General features: G+C 35.5%; 1 protein-coding gene across 1 annotated transcript; it reads left to right on the forward strand.

Annotated features, from left to right (window-relative positions):
* Window positions 1-2,364: 2,364 nt before the first annotated feature.
* Window positions 2,365-16,234, forward strand: LOC112523592 (telomerase reverse transcriptase). Its single transcript, XM_025133258.1, has 16 exons — window positions 2,365-2,376; window positions 4,645-4,944; window positions 6,117-6,194; window positions 6,759-6,824; window positions 7,128-7,287; window positions 8,091-8,160; window positions 8,236-8,430; window positions 8,719-8,849; window positions 9,193-9,337; window positions 11,196-11,314; window positions 13,053-13,288; window positions 13,370-14,170; window positions 14,351-14,599; window positions 14,639-14,904; window positions 15,094-15,366; window positions 15,964-16,234. The coding sequence occupies exons 1-16, from the start codon at window positions 2,365-2,367 to the stop codon at window positions 16,232-16,234; spliced, it is 3,372 nt and encodes a 1,123-aa protein (XP_024989026.1).
* The last annotated feature ends 1,363 nt before the right edge of the window (window positions 16,235-17,597 follow it).

Raw genomic sequence — 17,597 nt, forward strand, 5'->3', positions numbered from 1 at the left:
ATTGAGCAAGGTAATGGATACACTGTTGTATGCTAAGTGGGAAAAAAATCACAGGGGCCAGGGCCCCTATAGGCCCACTAAGCGGTCCGCCTCTGATCACAGCACCAACCAAGAATAAAATTATTAACTTGTATTATATTTGCCAATTAAAAAACTTAATCATTAGCCACTTCATTTTAATCATGGTGTCTAAGTCAGCTTGTTTGCACCTCGATTAGTAGTCTTGGAAAAATTAGAACCGGTGACTATGAGGAAGATCCTTATAACATTATTTACTAATCATTTTCAAAACATTAACATTAATTTGCTTTTTATTATATCTCACATTCTACATAAAAATAGAAAATGAATCAACATATATATTTTATTTGGTAAAAACCTATTTGTACTAAGGCCATCCACATACGGCTTTCAAAGCCAATTGCAAAAGCAGATGCATAAAACTTTAGTTTGCCACATGGGATTTCACTTGCAATTTTTGCAATTGTCTTTGCAAGCCATATCGACATCCACATCCGTATCTACATCCCCACTTTTTCCTTTTTTTAATTGTTTAAGTAAACTAAATTTTTATATAACACATATATATTTTATGTTTTTTTATTAAATTTAGTTATTCTTGTTTAAAAAATATTTTATGTGTATATATTACTTTTAAAATATAATATAAATACAATCGTTTTAATTAACATTGAATTAAAATAAAACATGTTAATAATTAAAAAATAATTAGAATGTATATATAAATAATTTATAAAATAGTTAATAAATGTTGTAGCGGAAACCACTTTTGAAAGTGTAGGTGAATTACAGATGTATAGGTGGTAATTGCAAAAGCTGACGTGACACAGTTGAAAGTGTTGTAGGTGAATTGCAGGTGTGTGGAAGATAATTGCAAAAGCTGATGTGACACAATTGAAAGTATAAATGGATTACAGAGATGTGGATGGTCTAAGTATCTACTCAATGTTTACACTCATCTGTATTTTACAACTATACAATTAATATCGAAGTGGACAAAAAAAAACATAATTAAAATTTTATCTTCTTGACTTTTAAATCAAAACAAATATCACAACATGGTACGGTTACAATAATATATTTATAAAGTTGACAGTTGTCAACGTACCATTATTCAATTCCAATTTCCACCCATTGTTTCGTTCGTGGATAAGCCATTCCACCAAATTTATATATTTGATTATAAAACATATAAATATTTTATAATTATTATTAACGTTATGTGGCGATCATTAATCTGAAATCATGGGATGCAAAAAAATATAACATTTTCTCAAGGAGTTAATTAAAGTTTCAACTAAAATTTATCCATTTATTTATTAATATTTTTGTAAAATATTTTTTTCATTGATTTTGTTTTGTAAGTTTTCTTGAACATATGTTTATAAATGAGCATTTTATGTTACAAGTAAAATGATCAGTTGACTGTTCGATTTTGTCTTTTTCTCGTAATTTACCTATAAAGATATTATAGTCTTTAACTCAATTTGTATTTTTTAAAATAAATAAAAAGATAGGAGCATCTAACTTTTAAGGTTGCGTTTGGTATATGGGACGAGATAGGACATGACGGGAGAAAACTCATTGTCCCACGTTTGGCACGACATGAGATATGGACAGGGACAAGGTGGGACATCATGGGACAAAAAATGTTTTTTTCTAAGATGAGATAAGAATGAAACAGAAACTAAAATATTATTGATCTACCATAAATTGATATATAACTTTAATATGATATTTGTTTTAATGGTCATCACCGCTACTTTCGGTTGCCGCCACCACCGGCGGCCACCTCCACCTCAACCTCAACCTCCTCTTCCACAGCAACAACATCCTCCTCCACCGCCTCCACAACTGCCGTCCACCAAGTCCATCACCACTTCTACCATAGTCGACCACCAAGCACCACCGTCCATTGCCACCCCCACTACCGTCGTTTGCCACCTCCAACCAGGGGCGGACCTGTTTGGTTGGCATGGGTGGCACGTGCCACCGTATTATTTAGCCATCGAAGGGTAAAAAATTTAGGTTTATTAACGGTGCTACCGTATCGTTTTGAAATGTGCTACCATATTTTTTCTGAATTTCAAATAGTGCAACTAAATATAAAACCCAAACAAGCTAAAGTCCAAATAAATTAGATAAGTAAGCCCAACAAATTGATTAATCTAATAACACTAGTTGTGTACCCGCGCAATGCGGCGAGAGCCATGAATTTTAACGATTTTGAAGTTCCACTGGTTTTATAGGATAAGATTTAACGATGATATATGTTACACTTGGTCTTTACATATTAATACAATTTGAATAAATAAGAGTTATGGTTCCAATTACAGACTATCAATGAAAAAAATTGTATGACAGTTTAAAATTCAATATATTTAAAATCCAACATATTTAAACGACTCCACAAATGTATTCGATTTACACCAAGAGCAAAGAACCAAGAAACTTGAGTTTTAAGATAAACACTCAAAACCAATAAAGAAAACTACAAATTTAACAGATCATAAGTCATGAAAAGACAAAAAAAAATGGGTTTTAGAATGAAATTTGGGTATATATTGACCGTTTTCAAAAGATGAAGACGCGTCGGGTACAAGTTTAGGAGTTGCTTATCGGTACTATAAAAACCATATTTTTTGTATTTAATTTTTAAATATATATTATATTATATTAATTATATGGTGCCACCATATGAAAAAATTCCTGGGTCCGTTCCTGCCTCCAACTCCTCTTATGCTACAACTCAACTATGATATATTGTCCTAGGCTGTCGAGATTTTTTTTTTGAGTATATGCTATGATACAATTGTAGTTGAACTCTCATATCGAAAAACAAAACTTATTCTTAACCGGTAAGCACTTTTGTTTTGGAATAGCTCATAATGTTTTCAAGTCTTTGATAAAAATAAATCATGCATTAAGGTTTGTTTGCATAGTATATGAGTTATGTACGATATTAATCTTACTTATACGAGTTATATAAAAAGTTGTCATTTTCTAACTTCATGTCGTAAATTGGAATCTTGTGTTTCTTCTAAATAGTTGCAATTCCACAATTTCATGTAAATTGGAATATTGGCTTCTATTTCAACATTGACTTAATCTACATTCCAAAACAGAGATAACAGTAAATGAAGTTGCAGTGAGCTTATAATCTCAAGTTCAGTTTAGATGGTAAGATTTTGAAAACATTTGTACCTTCCATTTTACAATATATGTTCCCATACAAACCAAGAAAAGTAAAATTTACTAAAAACGACATTTTCATTGTTGGTTACAAAGTAATAGGCATGCAGTTTGAATAATAAATTTAGAACCGTAATACACTTTGAGGCCCTTCAACTTCTTCAATATGTTTGTGTGGTAGCCTTGCAAATACTCCTCCAATGCAATGATATTTTACTGATCTACACAAATAAGCTGATATGCCTCCTTCATTCGCACTGAGAATATGGTATTGTTTGTGAGAAATCTACAACAAAACGTAATATACAACATTGATGATTACAACTGAATATGAGAAAATCTCTAAGAATAAAAAAATGTAAGGGGCTGTTTGGCAGTTGCTGAATGATTTAGTGCAGAATAGTTAAGAGGTCATAATGGTTAAGAGAGTCAGAATGGTTAAGTGCTGAATGAAATAATGTTGTTTGGTAACTGTTATCTGAATGATAATAAATTACCATTTTAACCCTCATCAAACAAAAACCCATTAATCCAAACCAACAGATATGCTTTTCCTTTAACTTCAAGTGATGGGTTCGATTTCAAACAACCAGGTATGCTTTTCCTTTAACTTCCCACTCCATCGAAGGGTCTTGACACGAACAGGGATGGTAGAGTTTGATTTAGGTTTTTGGGTTGGGTTTGATTYGCATACTATTAACTTACTGAGGTCGCCGGCGATGGAGACGATGGAGGTCGCCGACGATGGAGACGATGGAGGTCACCGGCGAAAACCGGCCGAMGTGRGGAAGGGGACGAAGGCGACGGGTTCAAGAGATCCAGAGATGGTGAAGACGATGACGGTCAAAACAGAGAGATCGTAGACAGGGGCTGTTTGTCGGGCGGTTGTCGTCGGTGACGGAAAATAGCAACGAACAAGGGAGTGGAGACGGCAGTGGGTAGAGAGAGTACGAGGCGGCAGCGATCGTAGGTCTGGAGGAGGGGCTGTGAGCGATGTGTGARGATGATGGAAGAGAGGGCAAATATGGAAAAAGAGAAGTCTGAATGGTTGAGAGACCCCTTAGATGCAAAATGGTTAAGAGGGAAAATGTAACCATTCAGAGCCTTATTTTTTTTTGCCAAACACTCCTCACCTCTTAGCGATTAAGAGGTTGGCTCTTAATGTCACCATTAAGAGCCAAACAAACAGCCAGAAGAACCATTTATACATGAAAGTGACCACGAATAACGTTAAAGGTAATGCCAAGCAGGTGTCTTTAAGAAAACCCTTCCGAGTTCCGAATGATATAAACCAAACCCGACCCATAATTTATTCTCTTTTTTGAGATTTTTCCCGCTTTCCTTCCTTTTCTCACCGTCCTTCGTGAAGAAAAGATCAGTGTGGTGTTCCGACGATCGCTGGTGCTTTCGTTATCGGATCAAATGACGAAGAAGCGGATCGTACCTCAGGTACTATGGAAAGTGTTCCGGAACCGAGCGCGCACCCTTGCGGAAACCATACTATCCTTGATCCCTCCACCGTCGTCGGCGACGGTTCAATGCCTGTGCAAGGGTAGTGGCCATTGTCTCCGTTGCTGTTGCGACGGTGACCGTATGTCATTTCTGTTCAGAGAAAACGACCCCTCCGACTACCGTAAACTCCTCAATCAGTGCTTTGTGGTTGTCTCGGACTCGGACAATGCGCCCTCTCCTCCTCCTTTCGATCCTCATTCTCGCTGGTTCCAACTTGAGGTCCTTCTCTCTTTGTATACACTCGCAAATGTACTAGATTTTTATTTGAAGAAAAGCGGTTCCATTTGACGTTCGCTGTTAAACCGAGTAACTTTTTACTGCGAAATCGATATGGATGAAGTTTCGAGATTAGTTTGGTACATAAAATATGCATTTGATTACTTCGAAAGTAAAAAACTCAATTCCATACATGCAGATATGAAATGCAAATTTAGGCATAAAACAGGTTTTATGAATAAATGGCGCTTTGGCCTTTGGGAGGGTGTTGAACTGAAGCTGCCAATTTATGATTCTAAACACAAAAAGCCGTACTCCATATATTGTATTATTATATTAACACCAAACTTTGGACAATTTTGGTCCAGGCTTAGGTTCAACCTTAATATTTTTTTGAATTTTACAAACCAAATATTTTTCCTAGATAATTATTCATAGGAATATTCTTAAGTTGAAAATAATGACCAAGTTCTGGATAATAGTTGAAACTTTGTTAGCAGATCAACCTTGTTTTGATGTTTGAGGTTTAAGTTATGATAGATGTAATTGAAGCGGTACATACTAGTTTTAGATGGGAGTATACAAGCTAATGTTATCATAAGCGAGGTAGCTGGTGGATGGGAATCAATCAATTATGAGGCAATTGTTGGGCTTTGTAACTCTTTCCAAGCCTTAGAACTTGATAAATCCCAACAATCACCCTGATAAGTGATCAATTCTCATCCATAAGCTAAATCGCTTATGACAATGTTAGCTTGTATATCCCCATTTAAAACTACTATATACAGCTTTGATCATGCCTATCATAACTTAAACATCTAACATCAATACAAGGTTGAACTTCTAACAAAGATCAACTATCCTCGTCTCTTTTACTAGAAAGAATCTTTGGAAAATATAAATCTACCATCAAAACTCAAGCTGCATTTTTTTTGTTTTTCTATTACTTGTTAACTTTTAAAGAAACACACATATGTGTGTGGATGAACATGAGTGTGCGTATTACAGGCGTGGGCCCTAAGGGGGTGGAGAAAAGATTTGAACTTAGGACTTCACTTTTGGTGTGAAGTGATCACTACTCCATCTATATGAATCAATTTGAATTTCATTTTGATTGAATGCTGTAAGCTGTTTCTTCTTCTAACTCATACAACTGTATTGATGGCTATGTACAGCTTGTTAGAAGGACAGTCGAAATGATATCATGCGAGAAAGTACCCACAAAAAATGTGATATGCACAGGTTATAATAAGGTAAGCTATTGTTTGGGAGAAGCTGAACTTGTAAGCTGTAACATTTTGTTGTCTTCATGACATTGACTTCCTTTTTTCCTTCCAACAACATGCTATTCGGTACTTCTGTTGTATGTCACTATATTTATGCACAGCAAATTAAACTTACACACACACACACACTTTAAGTTGCATGAGACAAGATCTCTTTGGCTCCTGCAGAAATTGATCTGAACCTTTGCTATTGCCAACTATCTTGATTTGCTTGCTCTGAAATATTGTTCATTCATTATGATAGCAGCCCTCGAGCTTTTATATTATATGCCTAGAAAATGCTTGTAGCAATCACTTCGCATACATTAGGAATGACTTTTTATAAGCGTTCTTACTCGTGGCACTAGATCTTGCGAATTGTAAACTTCCATTAGTCATATTTTTGACTTGATTCCTCGAAGAACTTCTCGTAAGATGACCAATCATTTAAATGGTTTGCTTCGAGTTCTGTAAGTGCAAAAAACATGTATGGTAGTATCTGAGCTGGGAAAAAGCTAATGTTAATCTTAATGGCTCTATATATTTTGACAGTACAATCGCTCAAGCATCTTTTTAGAAGCTCTAACGTCGGCGTCATGGAGCCTGCTATTGCAGAGGGTAATTCATATCTGATTCTTTCAGTTGAATTCTGCAAAATAACTCTAGTTTCTAAAAATGATGGGACGTTTCAAAAGGTGCTCAGATCAAGATACAATAATCTTTCTGAAGATAGAAACTATGAATAAAGTATAAATTGAAAAGGTGGAACTGAAGTATTTACACCAAGGGAAGTGGGCAAGTGGCAACTCATTTGCCAAACTGACCAAGGTGTAAAGGTAACCTTTTTGGACGGAGGATGTTTCTTGTTTTGAATTTTTTTGCCTGTCTATTTATCACGGTTTATTTTTACACGCTATGCAGATAGGAGATGGCCTCATGGTTTATTTACTGAAGCATTCTTCAATATTTATGCCTCTTCATCGAAAGAAACACCATCAGGTGGCTGGAATTCCCATTACCGATTTGTGCTGGAAACTCTTGAAGCATCCATCTGATTCCAAGACTCAGCACCCTGCAGCAGGTAAAATGCTTCATATGTAAACTTATGCTTGTATTCCCCTATCCATCACCTTCTTTCTTTTATTGACATGATTTTATATCTGTGTCTATCATCTGTTCATCATCCTTTTTTGTTTTCTTTTTCACTTTACTCTAAATATGTTAACAAGTAAATAATTAATTTTGCATGTTAAAAATCTGGATATCAGTATCCAAGCCATGCACCTTAGCCAATCAAATTTCTGCCCATGGCACTTGGTTTATAGTCATATGGGAGTAGAAATTAACGAATCTATCGATCTTTTGAGCCTCCTTTGGAATATTTTACTAAAAGGTCGCTTTTGACAGCTTTACCTTAATTGAATTAAAAGGATTCTTTTAACTAATTGTAAAATACCAAAAGTCACGAGGTTTAAGACCCAAAACTTGCAAAAAAAAGGAAAATTAAACAGTAACCCTGAAGTGTAACAAAATTCAAAATTGATTACAAGGCCGAAGTCGAAATCAAATTATAGTGATTAAACAGACGTGATGTTTTTTTTCTTGCATATATAAAATGTAGAAAGAACAATGTAGACAAAGCAGAATAAACCCATGGAAATTGAAGGACCTCAAGATGAAAAGGAGATATATAAGCCAAATGAAAATGGGAACTGTTAATCATGTAGTCCTCCATTACAGACTTCAGGGCAGAACGAGGAACAGGCATATGTCTTCTTTCTATTCAATTTCTAATTTTGGATCAGGACAATAATTTGTAGAGCGCCTAGATGGTCATCTGCTTATGGTTAACAAATTGTTGATATTAATTTAAGTTTCTCTCAGGTGTTCCAGAGAGGTACCATGAAGTTGATTCCAATTCCAAGAACGATGATAATGCGGAATACTCTACGAGGTGTCTTGGCTGTAATGTTAAGGGTTCTGTAACTCCATATATTAGGCTTCACAAGAAACAGTGCTCCAAGATGAGTTGTCATGGTGATCCCATAATTGGCACTGACTGTACTGGAACAGCCCAAGAAAATGCAGTTGTAGCTGTGGCTCAATCTGGGAAGCGATTAAGACCATATGCTTGGCAGCGCAGGAGTAAACGTAGGAAGTGGTCATCTCAGGACATGTGTGATGCAAACTGTTCTTTACCTGAGAAAAAGGTAATCAATTTTCCCTTATATATAGACACCATATGTACACTTCAATATCTGTTGTCAAGTACTCAAATACTATGATTGATCTTCAACTTTCTCACTTCCCTACATAGAACTCTTCAAATGCAATGTAAAATTTCATGAGATGGATGATTATGTAAGCAAACTAAGTGAACTGGTTTTAGTGTTACTGAAAGTTGATCAACAATTGAGATGAATTTTTTTTGGTTGAATAGCAGAGCTAGGCCTCCATGATATTAATTTGGTAGATGCCATTATTTGTCCTAATACTTGCATATGGTCTATGTACAGATGAAATTTCCATGCTCTTGTTGTTCCGTTTGGCAAACGCTGCAGAAAGTTCCCAGAGGAGTTCATATTAGCAAGCGAACGATGTTATATAAACTGGAACGCGCTTCATCAATTCTTCCAGGAGAACGTATCCTGTTCAAGTTGCTATATCAGTTGTATTGAAGTTTGTGATTAATATTAATATAGCTTTTGAAGGGTACCTTGTTGCCATCATTTTGACTGGTAACATGTCTTCATACTAGCAAGTTGAATAGCTGTCTTCCATACCAGTCACCATCGATCAGGTCTTGCATATAATTTCAACTTTTTGAAGTCGTCTATTGCACTACATTCATGCCTGATCGAAATTGTGATCTTTCTTACCCCAAACACCCACCATTCTTGTAAGCAAGGTGAGGCCAATTATGATGTTAAACAGTCTACTTTGCATTTTTTGAGCAATGAAGTTTTGATGACCTTAAGAATGTCAGACATAATAAATTCTCTGAGGCCAAATGTTGCTGGTGCAAATGCTCTCTTCAAAGAAATTTTTGGGTTAACTGAAGCCTGCATTGCTGCTCCACCAACCCCATGCTCGCACAGCAATGACATTTGCATTAGTGGAACAACATGTCTGTGAGTGGAGCAATGGCATTTTTCACAGTTATTATGTAATTTTTGATTATCGTTGTATTGTACCTCTATCTTGTATAACCTTGTTGATTGTCGTTCAACATGAAGACCATTGCTATGTTAGCCAGAAAATATAAGGTAGCAAAAATACAAGAAAATGGATTTCTCTGACAAAGTACAGAAATATTGTTAGTTCACATGAAGGAAATTCGTGAAGAAATGTTACAGTAGAAGAAAAGATAAATTATATTTTCTCCCATGATTTGTTTGTTCATTGCTAGGATATGAGGAACATATTTCTTTTGCTAGTAAAAATTTCAGCCTTATGTTAAGATGACTATAAGTTACAGTTATAAAATTATTGATTAATAACTGCCTTCTTTAAGTGGTAAATGTGGTAGTCCTCAAGTTTCAATTAAACTATAGGCCTTTGAACAAGCTATACTCTCTCTTGTTTCACAATATTTATTCTTTTGCTTGTATGAAATGATTTAGTTGTAGTAATAAGTTAATTGATCTTTTTTTGCAAAAAACACCTTAAGAAACAAAAAAGAAATCCATTTTAGAAGCTGCAGACGTGCATCCACATGAAGTTGCACCTGTTGCGAAATGCCCTTTTCTTTATTCCAACTACATCTTTTGTTTCAGAGGGGAGGATTCAAAAAGTTTGTTTATCAGAGCTCAATGCAACATGTGTAAGACATAGTAGCAATTATTTATAAAAGAAAATAAAATACATAGTAGCACTTGAAACATTTTGTGGCCTCCATTGAGGAAAAGCAAAAGATAAATTCATGGGTAGAAAGCCCTTGCAGGTTTTAGCTTCCATGGGAAAACACTAGCATTAAATTTATGTACCCTTGTTGGTTATATTTTAATCACACATTGGAATCATTGAAGCACTAATAAGGCCTGTTGATGGCTTGTTGGTAATGTGGGATAATAATCTGTCACAGAATATAGCTACAATTCAAGATGGCTAGGATGAGGAATAAAGGAGACTGTAGCATTTGGTGACTCAGGCATTTCATTTGCTTAAGCTGGTGTTATGTCATCACTATGGTGATTATGTATATGCTGATAGTTATGTGTTGAAGCTTTGGTATGCCGCAGTAACCTGGTATCATTATGACCTGGACTTCATGAGCTCATTTAACTGAAACAGTCTTTGTTGTGGGGGGTAAGGCTGGGAGGATAGACCTTCCTGAACCAAAACTACAAAACAATAGAAGCCTCAAGCACTGGTCTGTCCATATTTATTGTATTCATGACCTGCTGATGAGATTATAGATAGCAACATTCTAGTGATTCTCATTTTAACAACAAGGGTGGTGCCTGATTGGTTTGAGCTTAGCTCCAAAGGTCAAAAGTACCAGGAGGTCCCAAGTTCAAATCCAAGGAGGAATAAAAATCCCCTTGTGGCCATGGAGGTTCAAATGCGGTGACTCCGGGCTATCTGCAAAGCAGGTGGTCGCCCTGGGATTAGTCGGCTCGCATGGTGGGTTGGATATCCAGGTTAATCAAAAAAAAAAAAAAGAGCTTTACTTTAAGGGGGTCTATTGAAAGGAGTACGCCTCTTGTATCTTTATATGCTTAAAAGCTTTCCAGGCTTCATTTGTGCCTTTTTTGTACCTAGTTCTATGTTTCTATGGATCAGGATTGTGATTCCTGATTAATAGATTCCTTTTTTAAATCTGTATATTAGGATATAGTTTATTTTTGTAGCTTATCTTTGTCTTGTTCTATTGTAAAATATATGAGGTTTCTTCTTGTTGATAACTTGAAATGATAATACCTTGAATTGTTTCACTGAATCCAAGGTTCTCAAGCCATTCTTTTACTCCCTTGGTTACTCATACAGATATCACTCTCTTCATAAGCTGCTTAAGATTCTTATACGGAAAGCTAATCATTGCCGACGTCTAAGGTTATTGAACAAGCATATCTTCATACCCTCCTTGGATCCAAATCCTAGAGAAGGTGATAGCTCCAGGTTTGAGGTCAGTATCTCATGAGCAAATAATTTAGCTTTTGGATATGTAGAATTTCTTATTGTCACAATGCAAGTCTCAAAGTTAGGTTTTCTTCACTGACTAAAATGATTTGGTGAATGACATTTTAATTTCATTTGCAGTTGACTTATGTTTCCTTTATTTCCATAACTAATGTCTATATTCTGCTTTCAAGTGTCAAATGGCTTAGGGGCCATCTACCAAACGCTTAGCCGGGTAAGTGCTTACCGGAAAAATCCAACACTATCACTTACTTACCGGGTAAGATTTTAGTTCATCGAAACAGTATCGTATGCAACAATTTACCCGGTAAGTGCCAACCGTGGTAAGAGTCATCGCCCTCACTTAAGGGCCGTTTACCAAACACTTACCAAGTAAATGCTTACCGATAAAATTTACCATTATTATTTACTTACCGGGTAAGATTTTAGTCCACCAAAACGACATCGTATGCAACAATTTACCCGGTAAGCGCTTACCGTGGTAAGAATCGTTGCCTTCACTTACCGGGTAAGACTCATAGTCCTTGTCTCGCTTTTACCGGATAAGATTCTTGGTTCTTACCATATTCATCCGGTGAGGTAATGTGACTTGGTAAGCGATTACCCGGGTAAGTGTTTGGTAAATGGCCTCTTACCGGGTAAGACTCTCGGTCCTTGCATTCGCTCTTACAGGGTAAGATTCTCGATCCTTGCCATCTTCATGGTAAGGTAATGTGACTTGGTAGCGCTTACCTAGGTAAGCGTTTACCACCCTAAGTTTAATCTATATCATCACTATATAACCATTCACTAATAGACCTAGGGAGAAGTAATTCGACTCATTCACATCCAAATAGTGAATGTTTAATAAAACTATAAGGTGAGTACTCCAAATATAATTTTTCTTATATTATTACTCATGTTAATTTTGAAATTCTCAAGTACTTGGTTAAACATTAAAACATATCAATCTAGGATTCATGTACTTTTGAATTTTAAAGCAATCAATTTCTTGATTTTAGTGATTAATTAAACCTGATTTTTATGTTTAAAAATATGCAAGGACAACCCATTACATAGTGTAGACAATATTGATATTCTGCAGGGGAATGCTTCTTAGTTTCGCCATATCGTTTGTATGCCGATACGTCATTCACTTTATGCTATTTATTTGTGTAAATTTACCTAATACCGTTAAACATAAATATGCCTACACTTAATCTTCAGATACGACATGGATGATGTTTAATACCACTAAATATTGGAACATAACAATACTTGATGCCTACTTATTAAAAATTGAAACACAGCGGAACTACTATATGCTTACGGCCCTGAATTTGAAACTTATAACACATACAACAAAACTACTACAAGGTTTCCCAGTTAGAATCTAGACATTATTGTCACAATGAATTTTAGGCTACATTTCCAAATTCAGAGAAATTTTGCATTTATGTCTTGTACATCATGCATAAAAAACAGTACATGGCCCTTGATTAGGTAACTTCGACTGCTATCAAACTTGGGCGTAGAAACTCCATTGATAAATCCTCTACTTTCTATCCATGTATTGTGGGAAATAGTAGTCATGCGTATATCACCTCACCTTATAGAATCAGCAGTCCATCTTCTTTCATTCATCTAGTGAGTGGAGCTCATATCATTATCATCTGAACATATCTCCTTCGAATTCAATTGTGATACAGCATGCTCCTTTATTAGACCACCATGATTCGTATTGCTCAAAAAGGCAGGTGGTGTCATTTATATGGGCGGCTTGTAGGAGCATTGTTCCCCGAGAACTACTAGGAACTCCATCTAATTGGAGGATCCTCCGGAAGAATATATCTATGTTTATCAGGCTACGAATATATGAGAAGTTTTCCATACATCAGTGTCTGCGTAAACTGAAAACATCAAACTACCCCTTTCTATTGGATGAACACTCTCTCTGCAACTTGACTAACAAAGTGCAATGTCCTTCAAGAGGGAATGATGTAAACATCGACAAGAAGTTTGGGGAAGCCAGGGTTGACATGTCTATTATAAAACGAAATCTTTTAGAAAGATGGACATATTGGTTCTTTAAATGCCTTGTAGTGCCATTGGTACAAGCTAACTTCTACATAACTGAGAGTGAGCATGGAAAACTAGATGTCTTCTTTTATGAGAAATCGCTTTGGGAGAAGCTGATGAAAAGCTCTCTCTCTTGCTTAAAGGAACAGTGTTATAGTTTGTTGGATGTGAATGCTGTTAAAAGTATTGTAAGTGCTAGGTCATTTGGTTTTTCAAGGGTTAGATTCCTTCCAAAAGCAAATGGGATAAGACCACTTGCTAATCTTAGATCATCGTCAAGATTGCCTCTGGGACAATCCTCTTTGCAAGCTTACAAACGCTGGCCGCTGAGACATCCACTTTCACATTCAAGAAGGGATGCTTATAAGGAATTTAAGGCTGTAAATGTCGTTCTTCGAGATTTGCATGCAGCCCTAAAAGACGTGCAACTCCAAAGACCAGAAACATTAGGCTCATCAGTATTCAGTTACAATGATGTGCACAGAAAGTTTCGTGATTTCATCTCACGTATCAACAGAGGATTGAACACTTTGCCTTGTGTATATTTGGTTGTAGCTGATGTCCGGAAAGCTTATGATTCCATTGATCAGGATAAACTGCTTCTTGTGATGAAAGATGTTATAACTGATGATCATCTCCTACATCAAACACACCAAGTCATCGTGTCAAACAGATACATGCAAGTCTGTCAATACATCAATTTGTCTAGACAATTCCGATCTCATGTTCATGCTTGCTCATCTCATAGCATCCTTGTTAATCAGGTATCAAACCAATTGTCTTTATCTATGTGCATATTTTATTCCATTCACACTTCACAACTTATATGTCTACATTTTTGAGAAAACCTTATTCACTGTTTCAGTTTTAGTAACCATAAAATGAGTAATTGAATTTCACTTTTGTAGCGGTTGCTATAAGTAATCTCTATTTTAATACTTCAGGGAAGAAGCAGAACAGCAAGGAAAGAGGATCTCCATTTTAATCTACAGCAGCATGTGAAGTACAATGTGCTGCATATAGATAAGAAGTTTTACCTGCAAAATGTTGGTATACCCCAAGGAAGTATTTTGTCTTCACTACTATGCTCATTTTATTTTGGGCACATGGAAAATTGCAAACTTGTCCCGTTTCTAGATAAGGTTACTAAAACTGGCATGCCAGAGTCTTCAGATAGACGTTGTATTGGTGATGTTTCTAGTACAACGAGATGTGATGAGTTGGCTGCTCAGCATTTGCTACTCAGGTTTATTGATGATTTTCTTTTCATCTCAACCTCAAAGAAACAGGCTCTTGCATTCTTCTCTAGGCTAGAAAGAGGATTCTGCGACTATAACTGCAACATGAACAGAGAAAAATTTGGCTTTAGTTTTGATGTTGACAACATCAAGCCACAATCAAACAGGGTATATATTGATGAAGATGGTAATAAGTTTCTCCGGTGGAGTGGTTTGTTTATCAACTGCAAGACTCTGGAAGTTCAGGCTGACTACACGAGGTTTCCTCTTCAACCTTGTCATTTTTAGATTCTATTCATTTACCTCTTTTCTTCATTTATCACCACAATGTTGAAATAGGACCAAAAGATGAAATTGGTGCACTCTTGTGTTATTATTTGGATAATGTGTTGGAATGGCGTATGATCATCATCTTAAGCTATGCTTTTATTTACTTATGTTTTGATCAGGTACCTAGATGCCCATTTAAGTTCAACACTTACCGTCTGCTGGCAAGGGAATCCAGGTCGTCATTTCAGTGGAAAATTGTGCGACTATTTGCGACCCAAATGTCATGCCATCTTCTATGACTCAAACATTAATTCAGCAGCTGTCGTCAGACTAAATATCCATCAAGCATTTCTGCTATGCGCAATGAAGTTCCATTGCTATATCTGTGATCTATCTGATATCTGCAGTTTTGACTCAGGATCCTATATGAACATCATCCACAACTCTTTGAGGTAATGAATAGTAATTTATGGATAATCTCAGTGCTCACACGCATAAATGTGTGCACACATACACACCACTACATTGCCCCTTTTGTTACCTGCACACACACACATACATATACATGTGGGCCCCTCTACATTACATCAGTATGGTACAATGACCTTTTATTATACTGTCAATGCATGAGTATGGCACATTGGCCTTTTGTCACCATACTACATAAATACTTTCTTTAAAGTATATAATATTTATTTACAACAAATACTCATAAATACCTCAAATTTGATGAGGTTTAAACTCTTGACCTCATGGGAGGCTGCGCTCTACTAGTAACCCAGGTACCGCTGGGCCAATCACCCTTTGATCATTACAAATGTTTGCTTTTGATTAACTGAAACTTGTGCATCCATTTGATCATAACTTGCTTCCTCCATCCCATAAAATTGCAACAAATTATTTCTTTGATGTCCCATGTGATACATTCAATCTTTCTTTTCCTGGAAAAACTTGATTCAAAACCATCTCTTTGCCCATTAGCTGTAATCACATACTATTACGTGAATTAAGTTTTCATCGAACTGATTCAAACATTACATTTTTATCAGGTTTATGTATAAGCTTATGAAAAAACAGATGTATTCCCTGGATGTTGATCCTAGTTTACGACCAATTCTCAAAGTGAAAAAGAGAGAAGTGGAATGGCTTGGATTAACCGCTTACTTTCAAGTCCTGCAACGAAAGCAATCGAGGTATAAGGAGCTACTTTCTTTGTTGAAGTCACAGTTGAAGTCATGGAACGAAGGAAGGGTCTCATCCGTCTTGAAGTTTGCCGCTGACAAGTCTAACTCCTCGGTACTATGGAAAATCAAGTATTGAACCATTTTTGAGGTTGTTTTCGGACCATCTATTGCCTTTACACTGTCAACATATGAGAGAGGGTGCAACTTCAGTTATTTTAACTAATGCTTGCGGTTTAACTAAAATAATAAGGTATATAAATCATAGTATAATGCCCTTGGTTTAATTGAAATAGTAAAAAATTAACCAAAAATTGTACCGTTATTTGGTTTTCAATCGAATCTTTTAAGTCGAAAACCGAATATTTTTGAGACTCCTAAGTGTGACATCAATCTTGAAAGGTTTCTAGATCTCTCAGGTTAAACATGAGACTTATGACTAGGAGTCTAGACTTCTTTTCTATCAACTATGTCCTCAAATGACCACCTTTCACAAACCAAATATTGGTACATGCTCAAAGTTAAGCACTCTTGGTTCTATAATATATGTAAATGTAATGTCTGATTTACCATATAATTTGTAAAAATGTTTTATCATTGATTAAATGTCGAAGAAAAACAAATAAAATTATGGATTAAAATTAAAGTTATTAAGTTTAAGTATGTAATAATAATGAACAAAACTAAATGTGAACTAAAAACTTGTAATTTTGTGTGTGTTTTTAGTAAGGTTTTAAATGACGTGAGACATGATATGACATGTTGACTAGGCTAAACCTCAAATCTCAGAAGTTAGGTGTGAAGCCACAACATTTTTTTAAGATATTATTTTTGGCGACAAATCTTTTGTTCTCTCTCTCTCTCTCTCTCTCTCTCTCTATATATATATATATATATATATATATATATATATATATATATATATATAATGGTATATTTTCTACTATTACTTAGGGGTTGTTTGTTTACTTCTTAATAGTTCTATTAAGAGACAACCTTTGAATCGTTAAGAGTTGAATCTTGTTTGACAAAAAAAAAGTCTGCCTTTTAATGGTTCTAAAACCCTCTGAATGATATTGTATCCTGGATCTCCCTTAACCATTAACAGCTCTAATTTCATTGTACACAATTATCAAACACTTATATTTCATTTTGCACTATATCATGAGAGCCTCTTAATCATTCTGCATCAAACCATTCAACAATTGCCAAACATCCCCTTAGTTAATGATAGTAAACAATTAAAATTATGTTATATATTAAAACTAACAAGCAAAATCAAATATCACGTTATAAAAATAATGCATTAGATCATAACGTACCAGATGCTTAACATGACGTAGGACATAAGCAATAAGACGTACACCTCGACTGTTACAATGAGTCGTCTAAAATGATGACCGATTTTTAGATTACCTAAAAAAGTAAAACTTTTGCCTTCCTATGTGTTGAGTATAACATTTTATAATAGTTATTTGATTTTAATTTACCATGGCATCTAT

This window comes from Cynara cardunculus (genome assembly GCF_001531365.2).
Source record: "Cynara cardunculus var. scolymus isolate 2C chromosome LG 12, CcrdV1, whole genome shotgun sequence".
Classification (NCBI taxonomy): Eukaryota; Viridiplantae; Streptophyta; class Magnoliopsida; order Asterales; family Asteraceae; genus Cynara; species Cynara cardunculus.

Excerpts from the sequence above, each read along its gene's own strand:
- LOC112523592 (XM_025133258.1), top strand. Across the intron at positions 9,338-11,195 it reads ATTAGTGGAACAACATGTCT|ATATCACTCTCTTCATAAGC; the intron begins GTGAGTGGAGCA and ends TTACTCATACAG. Across the intron at positions 14,905-15,093 it reads GTTCAGGCTGACTACACGAG|GTACCTAGATGCCCATTTAA; the intron begins GTTTCCTCTTCA and ends TGTTTTGATCAG.